Source organism: Gastrolobium bilobum, unplaced genomic scaffold (assembly GCF_033153095.1).
Source record: "Gastrolobium bilobum isolate Gb01-03AN ecotype WA unplaced genomic scaffold, APGP_CSIRO_Gbil_v1 utg20602, whole genome shotgun sequence".
Lineage (NCBI taxonomy): Eukaryota > Viridiplantae > Streptophyta > Magnoliopsida > Fabales > Fabaceae > Gastrolobium > Gastrolobium bilobum.
The window spans coordinates 217,298-230,559 of record NW_026897229.1 but is presented as its reverse complement, the minus strand read 5'-3'; the positions used below and the strand labels follow the sequence as shown (position 1 = coordinate 230,559).

The 13,262-nt window shown below is 34.5% G+C and overlaps 1 protein-coding gene across 2 annotated transcripts in view; it reads left to right on the top strand.

Moving 5' to 3' along the window:
- Nucleotides 1-12,422, top strand: part of LOC133305010 (MADS-box transcription factor 6-like) — a 52,138-nt gene extending 39,716 nt beyond the window's left edge. Inside the window, exons 8-9 of one of the 2 annotated variants that reach the window (XR_009750713.1) lie at nt 7,324-7,382; nt 12,205-12,270. Coding sequence is in view for 1 of the 2 variants with exons in the window: in XM_061505114.1 (XP_061361098.1) it covers nt 12,205-12,304 (100 nt within the window). In the remaining variant the exon portion in view is untranslated. Of the gene's footprint in view, nt 1-7,323; nt 7,383-12,204 lie in introns of both variants that reach the window. The other variant, XM_061505114.1, reaches the window with a different exon arrangement.
- The last annotated feature ends 840 nt before the right edge of the window (nt 12,423-13,262 follow it).

The window sequence follows — 13,262 nt, the reverse complement described above, 5'->3', positions numbered from 1 at the left end:
ACAACAACAACAAAATATTTACCCCAGCAAAAAAATATAAATTCACTCAAAAATCATATTTGAAGAGTGGATCACAATCCAAAAGGAAGAACTGAAAAATTCTATAAATAAGGCTCATATACTCCTTAATTCTATAAATAAGACCCACAAACTCCTTCATTCTCTAATTATCTTCAATGATGATGATAATAATTACAATAATTAATAATAAGATAATATAAATAATTAAATTACCAAATTGAAGTATCTATTTAACAATGTTGTAGATATTCAAGGCATGTTAACAATATTAAGACATTTACGACCAAGGAAGCACGGACACTTGTAAAAACAGGAAGAGTCGGGTCCGACACGCTCCGACACGGCGACACGCTCCGACACGGTGTCGGACACGCGGTTGACTTTTTTCGACACGTTGACCATTCCGACACGTGAATTTGACCGTGTCCGACACGGTCAAATGGCATTTTCGTAATTTTTTTTATTTTTAATTTTTAATTTTTTTTTTAATTTTTTTTTAAAAAAATTTATTTTTTTAAAAGTTAAAATATATTAATAAAGCTTCCACCTGATCATATCAATTTTGTCTTTTTGTCTTTTTTCCCTTAAGTAGATAAGAGATCATCTCCGCATCATTGTTGTCAATTCCTATCACGCTCTTGTTGTATCTTCTTCTCTCTAATATGATTTGATCTCTCTATCTGATATTATATCTCTCTCTCATCCCAGTTCTTATTTTTTTTATTAAAGCTTCCATCTTTATAACATGTTGATGGGTATTATTAATTTAGTTTCATTTTTTTGTTAAATTATTAAATATTAAATGAAATATACACTATATAAATTAAAATATTAAATGAAATATACACTATATAAATTAAAAATATTATTTAATATTAAAACGTGTCCCAACGTGTCGAAATCCATAATTTTTTAGGATTGACGTGTCGGAGTGTCGTGTCGTGTCGTGTCACGTGTCGCGTGTCGTATCGGTGCTACATAGTTTACGACAGCATAAAATTCTATAAATATTACCAAAATAATATAAAGAAAGATTGAGATTGCAAGGAAAATAGTTTTAAAACGAGGACAAGTGAGATCACGTATTGCCAGACTAACTAATGCAACCATGCAACAAATATCTCAAAACTATATAATTTTATTTTAGTTTTTGAAATTTGTCCACTAGTTTATCAATTAATCAACTAATCTGGTCTAGTCGGGCAGAACACCAAGGGTGACTAAGCTCTCCCCACCAAATTTTAATAGAGTAACACACCCAAGATTCAAACTTGAGATCACTGATGCTTCCCGGCAAGTATACCGACTGCACAAGTAATATAGATAGTAAGTAAAGTATCATCTCCACAAGGATTGGGTCGAATATCAATTAATTGTTCCTTTTAAGAATGGAAGAGTTCAAAGGTTGTGACAAATATTGTCGATTTGTGTGAAAGTGAGAATTGAAAATAAAGACTTGTTTTTGTAATTTTTGCTTATGAGAAATAGACAATAAAAATAAGAATTGGTTTGTGAAAATATGAGAAAAGCATTGTAGCTAGAGCGCACTCACCTTATGATCCCCACTTCTTACTTTGGATTGATTTACAATATTCATTTATAAAATTACTCGGATAAATTATTATCTAAAATAATTAGTTAAATCTCAATCCCTTGGCAATTTAACCCTTTAATCGCAATTGGAATCCTAATCCCTTAGCAACCCCTCATGAAAATTAAGCGATGAACTCAATAATTTAGGCATCCGCAATTCAATACACATCTATTCCTAGCATGCATACGAACCGTTATCCTACCTCCTTTCAGGATGAAAACCCCAATATTTCTATCTAGGGTTCTAACCCTCAGACTATTATCAACTATTAGAGTGATCAATTCTAATAAAGAAAATATAAAATATGAACAGGGTAGAGATAAAGATAATTATATAAACGAGCAATTATAAATCAATCTGCGTAACAAGGGTTCACATAGGGTTTGTGACCCTAAGTACAATAAAAAGTAAGCTAGCCAAACATAATCATGGCTAAAAATCCAATATTCAATGAAAGCATAAAATTAAAGAGAAGGTAGAAGAAGAACTTAATCCCAGAAATCCTCTCTGAGCACCGTCGTCGTCTCTCTTCAGAAGAATAGGTCTAGATACCTAATTCTGTCATGAGGATCCTATTTATAAGTCTCTTCTATTTTTCCAAAATTGCCCTCGCACAGCACGGTATAATTTCCCGCAAACCGGCGCCAGTTGGCGCCAATGTGGCGCTACTTCGCGCCGCGCTTCTACCAGAATAAAAAATCTGGACAACTTTCTCGTAAAGTCGCGCCACCTATCATGGAATTGGTTCCACCTAGCATGGAATTGGCGCCATCTTGCGCCATGAATTTGGAAGCTTTCATTTTGGCGCTAGTTGGCATGGTTTTGGCGCTAAGTGGCGCCATGCCACTGCCACTTGATTTTTTCATTAATTTGGCGCCATATTGGCGCCACTAGGCGCCACTCAAAAACCTCTGCTGCAAAGTTCGCAATCCGGCGTGGGTCCGCGTCAATGTGGCGCTGGTCCGCGCCATGTTTCTGTCCATTGTACTGTGATACATCTGTGTGGAGTCGCGTCATCAAGCTTTTTATAATTTTCACTTCTTTTTCCTGTAAAAACACAACCAATAGGTGAGAAATATTATTGAAAAGGAAGAATCAATATAATTAGAAAATATATATTTAAATTGCTCTAGCATGACTCAATTCTTATCAATTTTAACACAGAAAATCACACTTGCCAGAGGCACATCAATCACCAATTAAAATGAAACACCCGCTTGCCAATTTTTATTTTTGGTAAATACAACCTCTTGCCAATTAATCCATATTATTGGTGGTCTAAACTATATGATTTATTATTGGGGTATGTTCCTCCATTTAATGCGTTGTGGCTAGGCATGCACCATGTAACATCTCGTTTCGAACTAGTTTGTTAACATCAGAATGGTATTAGGTACAACATATTTAATTAAATAAATTGCGGAAACTATACTCATTGATTCACAATTAATAATATGAAAAGTGCCCATAAAAAAATAATATGAAAAAGTGAATAAACTTTTTATTTTTCTTTGCGTATTGTCATTTACCTAATTACTCAAATAATTATCCAATCACATACTTTTTGACCATTAATCGCTTTAAGTCGTCAACTTAGCATGTTTCTAGGCATCATGCCCTAGTCCATACCTTACTTGATATCTAATTACCAGAATTACATTCATACTTAGCTTAGCTTATAATACTTAGCAATTTGTTATCTAGGTCATTTACTTTCGTACATCTTTACCAAATTCTTTCATGATTAACTCTTTATAATTTCAACATATGCTTTCTAGGTAATCTATTTACACATGTTCATATTCTCCATAGATTTCATACAACATCTAATAGACCTTCATTTATATATCATACATAACATAAATCATTTCAAGACTTTAACCACTTATTCCACAAAACATATTTCATATATCATAACATCAAACGACCAAAGTAATACAAATGCTCAAATGACATAGGCTTATACATGTTCTCCAACAAGAGTAAACAAACTCAATATATAATAGCATAGATAACCCTTATACTCATCACAAATATAACATTATGTCTCATATGTAATCCACAATTACAGAAATAAATATCTCATGACATGATATGATCTTTATCCGGTCTCATGCCACAAGATGCTCCAACATCGTCACTCATAGTACCTGAAAAACATCGTCCCCACACGGGGTGAGATAAACTTCTTAGTAAACTAGGGGTCCTAGAAAGATTCCTCCGCCCCTAAGTTCACTTCAGGTATAACAACAATGTAGTATATGTCCAATGTCATGTGTGCAACAGTAATTCTACTGGCTAGAGAAAATATCATGTATGATTTACGCAACGTCTTGCTACATACCAATTATAAGGAGTCCACCTTACACCCCACACTCAGGAATTGCCATTTCATGTGGAAAACACATCAACACATCTGCACATCAATGCATTATAATACAAATCATTTCCAAAATATACCATATATATATATATATATATATATATATATATATAAACCATCCTCCCATGGAGTTTGGCGGAACAAACATAACCCTGAAGACCGAAATCTTACCTTTCGTAGACTTTCATGATATCAAAGTGTCAAGACACCAACTACTCACTAGCCACTCCTATTCCAACGGTGAAAGTATGATCAACAACATAGTTCATACCACAATCATCAAACTAGTAATTACCATTTTTAATTGTTATGAATCAATATTCATTATAAATCTCTCTTACTTACAATTTCTTTATCATTAATTAGCCTAGGATAAATTATGACATATTTGAATAACTCTCATTATTTCAGAATCCTTAAAAAATAAATTTTTACTCTAAAGGAAGACAAGCTAATGTCACTTGTCTTTCACGTAGTAAATGTTTACGTAAGGACACCAAATCAAGGTAGGAGGAGCTAATGTCACTTGCCTTTCAAGTAGTAAATGTTTCACTTGTCTTTCACTCTCCTAAGGTCCTAAAACCTTACAACACACTCACTATCACAATAAAGTCTATAAGTTATTTCCTTGAAGAATAATCCAAAGAAACTAACTTTATTGGCGTATTCAGCATTGAACCGTGTTTATCATTTTAAAACCTGGTACTATAAATCTTTACCATAAATTCTAAGATTTTATTATGTTAAAATAGATCTATCAAGTTTTCCAGCGACATATTATATGTCTCAATTGGATTTGTACATCTCCAGTTATGTCTTTCGGAAACCGACTACTACAAGCCGGACTTTCAAATATTGTGCAGTGACTTTAAACTCAAACTGTGACTGATAAACTTATCCAATGGCACTACAATTTAATAATGTTATATACCTATGTGTTAACTTTACATAGGTCCAAATCTCACTCAATTTGGAGCTCTGTAGTTCGAGATATCGAATTTTTACTATGTCAGGTTCATTGTTGCCCTAATATCCGGATATTTCACGACAGATGGCCAAAATAGCATCTAGCATGACTCACATCCAATAAAACACAATCTTAACACTACCATTAGCTTAGTATACCATTTATATATATGGATTCATTACCCACACTTTTAAATCATGAAATCTTTAATTTTTCATAGTTTAAACATATCATTTTCATTAAAATCTTAAGAAAGGTCATGTCTTTCTTACCAAGAAGCTTCAAACAACTAAGGTGAAGGACATTCTAGGCTATAGGACCACTCTTCTTCAATGGCTAGTGGGATGTACGAAAATGGATACTTCAAAGGTTGTTTCTTTCTCACCAAATAACTTCAACACAAGGTGTGGAGATGACCCAAGCTCTCAAAGGTGAGAAATGGCACCTCCAAGCTCAAAGGCAGAATTCTAAACCTCTCAAGTTTAGGTTTTTCTCTTTCAAAGCTAAAAACTCTAAGTGGTTCCCATGGTGGATTAATGAAAGGTGGAGAATGGTGAGTGTTTTTAGCTAGTTTCTTGAGAAGATAATGGAGTCAAAGCAAGAGAGAAATTGTCGACCAAGAGAAGGAGGTAAGGGTTGTTGTCCTAAGGTTTCAAAAAGTGAGGGAGACACAATAGAGAGGAGATGGAGTATGTTTAGGTCATTTGAGTAAGCCCACTGTTGCGACAAATGCACCGATCGTAAAAGTAATAAAGTGTACTGAGTACGAGATCGTTCCCGCGAGGATTAATAGTTTAATCACTAATTGGCTATATACGCTTAAGTTGGACAATTAATAAAGAGAGTTGAATGAAGTTTGATCACGAATATTGTATGAAAACCAAACTAAATAACAAAGCAATAAGGTAAAATTTGGTCCCTTTATGTTCTGAATTAAAACCTTAATTAATTGCCCTTTTTTATATTGCCCATCAATTCCCCTAAATTAGTTATAACTCAATCCCTTGGCATTCTAACCTTTACTCCCTTAAGAGAATCCTAATTCCTTGGTGTTTCTAAAAAGGATTTAAGCATTAATATCAAGAATCATAAAAATGACACAATTCATATATCTATTCCTAGAGTCATACAAATTAATGATGAATGAGTCAAACCAAATTCATATACCAACATCCATATTGTCATATATGAGTCACAATTCAATATACAAGAACAATTCATAGAAGGCATTAAGCAAAGACACATTTTTAACATAAAAGGGAAAAATTACATTAAAGATTAATTCATAAACATAAAGATTCAATTGAGTTCCATCAAACCCTAACTACAAAAAAAAACTTGCCTAACATGGTGAAATCAAGAACACAAGAAAACAAGAAATCTTCCACAAGTTAGTAAATCTTCAAGGTTTCCAGCATAATCTTGACTCCAACTCGTCTCCAACTCTCAAAAGCATGAAAGACTCGCTCCTCCGATGAAAACTATGCCTCCGGTATCAAGTTATATCAAAGACTCATGAAGAATAGCTTAAATAGATATAGGAATCCTTTTTCTAAGTGAAAACCACGTAATAGGCCTTAATTGGGGTGCAACTGGGCGTTAAACTGGCTGGAGCACGTTAAAATACGCTATTTTGATAACAAAAATATGGTTTCATATTTTGCCTATAACTTGAGCTATAGTAGTCTAATAGATATGATCTTGCTCTCATCGGAAAGTTAAAAGAGAGATATACAACTGCTATGAAGAACACGAAATCCAAATCCATTATCTTGGATACGAAAAATTGGCCGAAAGGTAATTTTTGGGAGATTTTCACTAAATGGATCCTCCTCATTTATTGCGTTAAGTCCTTCAAGCTTAACCATTGCTCCAATGCTCCAATTCAACTCAATTGTCCTACAAAACAAGCAAAAATTATTCATATAAGTCAATAATTCAAACTCCATGCTTTTTAGCCAAATAACTCTAAGTTTTTATGCTTTTGACTAGATATAAGAGTGATTTTAGTCCTTAAAAACATGATAAACTATGAGTTTATCATCCACTAACCATAATAGGCAATTGTTCACTTAATCCACTCATTTAATCCTCTTTCTAACTTAACTTAGGCATTTTTCTTATTATTTTAATTTCATAAGATTTATAGAATAATAATCATTAATTTATTTTTAAGTTTCCAGTAATTTTGCCTATATGCATTTTTACCGCGAAACACATAATATCTGCACTTTTCACAAAAAAAGTGATTTTAATTTTTATAATTTAAATTTCCTCCTAATTATCCTGTTTTTAATTATTATTAAATTTCTAAAATCTCAATTTAATGATTAGGGTTCTTACACACCACATTTGTAGGTGAATGGCTCAATGACTGAACACAATCGCCTCAATAAATGCTTCTCATCTCATTATTGGTAAAGATTCTAGAAGAAGGTGCAGGGTTCCCCCTCACCTATATAAACATAAGAAAATCTTTATAATAAGTTAGCTAAAAACTAAGCTAAGTGAGATAAGTGAGAAACCTCTGAAGAGAAGTTTGAGCGTGAGACCTCTTTAGACATTGGTAGTAAAGTTTGAGAATACCTCTAGTGTAACTTAGGAAGTTTGAATCCTTTGAAATCATACTATACATAGTGGAAGAATTTCTGGACTAGGTCCCCTGATTTTTATTTCTCTACATTAGAGAATATTTTCCACGATAAAATTTGTTGTGTTTTTGTCAATCTCTCATTTCTTTATTTTCTTCATTTCTCCAATTTTGGCCGACTTAGTGACTTCAGGCCAACCTCCAAGTGCCGAGATACGAGCTTAACGTGCCGACCTGCAAATCACTTCCGCACTGATTGAGAGACCCTATACTAACAATGGTATCAGAGCCCGAGTTCAAAGGATTCTGAAGATGAGATAAAGACGAGCGGAATATCCCATGACAGAGACATGTTCAAGATGACAGTTGATAATTTTACTTACTGGAGACCGTTGATGGAAGATCATCTATTTTGCAAAGATCTCTATGAACCGATCCTTAACGCCAAGATGCCTAAAGGTAAGAATGAAAAAATGGAAAATATTGAATCGAAAGGCCGTGGGCATGATCAGGAAGTATATTACTAAAGTATCTTTGAACATGTTTCCTAGTTCACTAATGTGCATGAGTTATGGAAGAACCTAGAGTCCATAATACATAAGAAAACTCTCAAGAATAAAACACGCCTAGTTTATTGACTTATGAAGCTTGAATACAATGATGAGATGACTATGATTGAGCATTTAAATACTTACAAAGGCATTATGAATCAACTTTCTAAGACCGAGATGAAAATTGATGATGAGCTCCAGGCTCTCTTACTCCTTAGTTCGTTACCAAAAAGTTGGGACACTCTCGTAGTTACTTTAAGCAATTCGGCTCCTGAGGGCAAACTGATAATGCACTGTATGACTAACAGTCTCCTGAATGAAGAATCCATGAGAAGAGAACATGGTGTATCCAGCGCGTCTGAAGCAAACGTTGCTGAGAACATAAGAAGGTTTGACATCCGAGGTCATGACAAGTCCAGAGGTTGGTCTAGGCCGAAATATGAATTGACTTGCTTTTACTGTGGGAAGCCCGACCACAAAAAGTCTGACTGCCGAACTTTGAAGAAAGACCAGAAGAGCGACATGTGAAGGCAGATCAGATAGAGCTCAAGAAGAAAGAGGACAAGAGCACCACTGCAAAGACTACCAATTTTCTTAATGTTGCTTATGATGATTACACTTGGATTGATGACTCAGGTGCCTCTTTCCACACCACTACACACAAAGGTTTCTTCTCTTCCTATAGAAGTGGTGACTTTGGAGTTATGAAAAAAGGAAACCAAGTCACGAGTAAGATTGTTGGGGTTAGTGATGTAACCCTGACCATAGATGTTGATTGGCGACTTGTATTGAAGGAAGTAAGGCATGTACCACATATGTTGTTGAATCCAATCTCGATAGAAAAGTTTAATGATGTCGGGTTAGTAAATTATTTTGGCAGTGGAAGATGGAAATTAGCCAAGGGAAACTTAGTGTTTGCCCGAGGCAAGAAGGAAGGCTCCTTGTATGTGATGCAAGGAAATATAAATCTTGGAGAAGCCAACTCTATTCGGGATAGACCTAATATGAAGTTGTGGCACAAATGCCTCGGCCAAATGAAAGAGAAAAGGCTCCAAATTTTGAACAAGAAAGGACTTCTAACCGGGTTGAAGGGCCAAGTGCTGGAGAGTTGCACGCATTGCCTAAATGGAAAGAAACATCGGGTCTCGTTCGTAAGACCAGACCAGCCCAGACGATGCAGGTATATTCTTGACCTCGTTTGCATCGATCACTGCACCATTTCGGAGAGATCTTTTGTGGGGCTCAATACTTTGTTTCTTTTATTGATGACCACTTCTGCAAAGTATGCATGTATTTGTTGAAGTCTAAAAACCAAGTTCTCCAAGCCTTCAAAGAATTACATGCTATAGTGGAAAGAGAGACTGGTAAGAAGCTAAACGTGATATGTTCTGCTAACAGTAGTGAATATTGTTGTCCTTTCGATGCTTATTGCAAAAAGGTCGAGATAAGACTTGACAAGACACCCCCAAGACTCCGTAATTGAATGGAGTTGCTAAAAGGATGAACTGGACTATTGAAGAAAAGGTCTGAAGTATCCTATTACATGTTGGGTTAACAAATTCATTTTGGGGAGAAGCTGTACGAACTTCTGTTGATTTAATTAATTTATCACCATCACGGCTACTTGAATGAGAAATCCCTGAAGAAGTTTGGTCATGTTGAAAAGCAACCTATGATCATTTGAAAGTGTTTGGATGCTGAGCTTTTGTGCATATTCCTAAATATAAGAGTGTGAAACTTGATGCGAAGACAAAAGAATGCATATACCTTGGTTCTCCAAGATGTGAGTTAAGATACAAAATTTGGGATCCCGTCAACCGAAAAATTATGAGAAGTCGAGATGTGATCTTCCATGAAGACGAGATTATCAAAGACATCTCGAAGCCCAAAGTCTAAGCTGATGTACAGAGTAAAGAACTTGTCCTACCTCTCCAAGTTGATGCAAGGGGAGAAAATAATTAAGAAAATGAAGAAAAATGACCAGCAACAAAAGGAACCACCTATTGAAAGTGATGAAGAAAGACAAGTGGATGCAGGTCATCCAGAGGTCTAAGATGAGAATGATGAGCTAGACTCTTAACTTGAAATACAACCCAGACCCTCTACTCGAGTAAGTTCACCTTCTGCAAGATACCTACTTGATGAATACACAATTGTTGTTGAAGAGAACCACAAAGCTATGATGAGGCCATGAAGAGCTTCGAGAAGAAGGAATGAGATAAAGCAATGCAAGTTGAGATAAAGTCCTTACATGAAAATCAAACTTATGAGCTGACCGAGCTGCCAAAAGGAAGACGAGCTCTGAAAAATAAGTGGATTTACAAAATTAAGCATGAGAAAAATGGCCAAAAGCTGAGATACAAGGTCAGAATTATAATGAAAGGTTGCAATAAAAAGAAAAGAGTTATTTTGAAGAAATTTTATCTCCTGTTATGAAAACGACTTCGGTTCGAACTGTACTAGCAATGACAACCTCCATGAACTTAGAAGTTGAGAAAATGAATGTTAAGACCACATTCTTTAATGATGATCTTGAAGAGGAGATATATATGGAGCAACTTGAAGGGTTCCGAGCTCTAGGAAAAAAAGATTTGGTTTGTCAATTGAAGAAGAGTTTGTATGGCTAGAAGCAAGCACCTCGGCAATGGTACGAGAAATTTGAATCCAATACTCATTCTCAAACCTTAACCCCTTTATATTCTTATCAAGAAATCCTCAAGAGTTCATCAATTCTTACCTTACTTAGTCAAAGGAAGAAGGAAAATTCTATGCTTGGTATAAGATAAGGCGCCCAAGAGAGAGAATGAAAAGGGATAGAGAGAGGAAGAAGAAAAGTGATGAAACTTTTTTTTATCTTTTCCCTTTTTATTTTTCTTTATCCATTTTCTTTTAAACACTAATTCTAAGAATGACAACCTTACCCATCACCCTTCTCCTCATCCATTAGTGACTTGAAATCCACTTTTGTAATTCAATAATAGTCATAATCCAAGTGGGAGATAATGCTTATCCACTTAACTTTTGAGCCTTAAATTTTAGTACTTATCAATATTTTAAATTTTCACCTACCTAATTTTTTAATTAGCTTATTAACTAATATGAGTGATTATATGAGTCACTACACAATCCACTTACACTAATTAATGATGATCTAGATGTGAACTCCTTCTAGAATGGAATCCTAGGAACCTAATTAAGACTGTCCAGATTCTAATTAGATTAATCAAATAAACACTTCGGTTAATCAAATCACATCAAATTGAAATAGTCATTCCAGTAACAAAGACTTCAACATAACATCTCAAATACTCTCTCTACCCAATCCTAGGAGTATTTAGTTCATAATCGGCAAATTAAAAACAACCAAGAATAAAATGGAAGGAAACAATGTCATTCACAAATTGACCAAAAAAAAAACTACAAGTGATCCAACACAAGTCTTCAAACAAAACAAGAAAAAAAAGACAAAAAGAATAGAAGATGAACAAACTGATTCAACTAAGAGCAGCGTCGAACTCGGGGCTGCCAATGGCACGTCCTCTGAACTTGATTCCTCAATGCACAAGAGGGCGTCCAGTGGAAGCTCCCAAGGTGAGTCATAGCTCACCTTGTAAATATGTCACTCACTCTTCATCAATTTCACTTTTAATTCAAAACATAGCTCACATTATCCACCAAATAGCCCCAAAATATTCTACTGAATGTGAGATAACACCCTGTTATCATTTCTAAATACAAATTATGTTAAAGTTCTTCTATATGCGTGATAAGGAAAAGTTGTCATATATGTTCACAACTACAATAGTTGTACGTAAATTATTAACTAAAAGCTTGCCATTTAAACTGGTAGTTCAGGTGATAGTAAAGGGAGTTGAGTAAGTGGAAAGGAAAGAGCTTCGGTTTGATCCCCACATACCACTTTGGAAGAGGTTTAAATATCTTCATTCTTGATCCGCCTCGCACTCCGGATTAGTCTCATAGCCAGCTTTCAAAGAAATAATTAAGATTGAGTTAACTAAAAAGAAAAAAACTTGGCATTTATTCAAGATAACATATTTTTGTTTTTTGGTTAGAAGATAACATATTTTATTGCAGTAGGTTTCGGCACCAGGAAGCTGCTTCAAAGGGAAAAGCAATTGGCACAAGGACAGAGCGTAGTCAGAGCAGCGAAAACATAAACAATGGATGGCTGGTGTGAATGTTCATTTACTTTATGTATTCATCAAATAATTCTCTCAAAAACTTATTGAGTGCCTATATATTGGTGTCACACATATCTGGAAATGTATTATACAGTAACTCTTATTTATGCTAAAACAAGTCCCTTATAGAAAGAAGGTTGCGTATTTCACCTAACATTGTATATAATTTTCACATGAAGATGCTGCTGACATTTTTCCTTTGAGCTTCATCATTGCAACTAGGGGTGTGCATGGGTCAGGTCGAGTCAGGTTTTTGTGCTGACTCGACCCAACTTGGTTTTTATAGGTCAGGTATTTTGACCCGACCCGGTTTAATTTGATCCAAGTCAGGTCTGACTTGATTTGAATTTTTTTGAACTAGTTTAGAACTGGGTCGGATCTGACCTGACTTGGTTTTTGAAGTGGGTCTGATTTGGTTTCTGAAGTGGGTCAAATTCGACCTGACCCGTTTTTGACTTGGTTTCAAAACATGTTTTTAATTTGATTTTTTTTATATTTATTGATTTATTTTTTAAACTCGTGTAATTTAATTATTTATTTATTTTAAAATATATAAATTTGATATTTGTTGAATAAATAAAGGAATGTAAATTTAAGCCCCCTGCACATGTGAAGCAAAATTAGTGAAAATTAATGAAAAGTAAAGGATGAGAGAACGCTCTTCCCATCTTAAGATGACAAATCACTAATTTTAACAATGGTATATTATAAACTTACATAATGTCTAGTAATAGGAAATTCTTAAATTCAAACCCAAATTATACAATTATTATTAGGGAAAGATCAATTAGTTAAAGGCAACTCTTGGCTAATATGATTGTACATATATAATTTTAGTTATCAACTACAAAGAAAATAGAAAATATAAAGGAATTAGATTGATAAACACCGACATATTATATAGGTAGAATGGTTGTATAGAAATTTTTTCATTAAAGTAATAATTGTAACTCC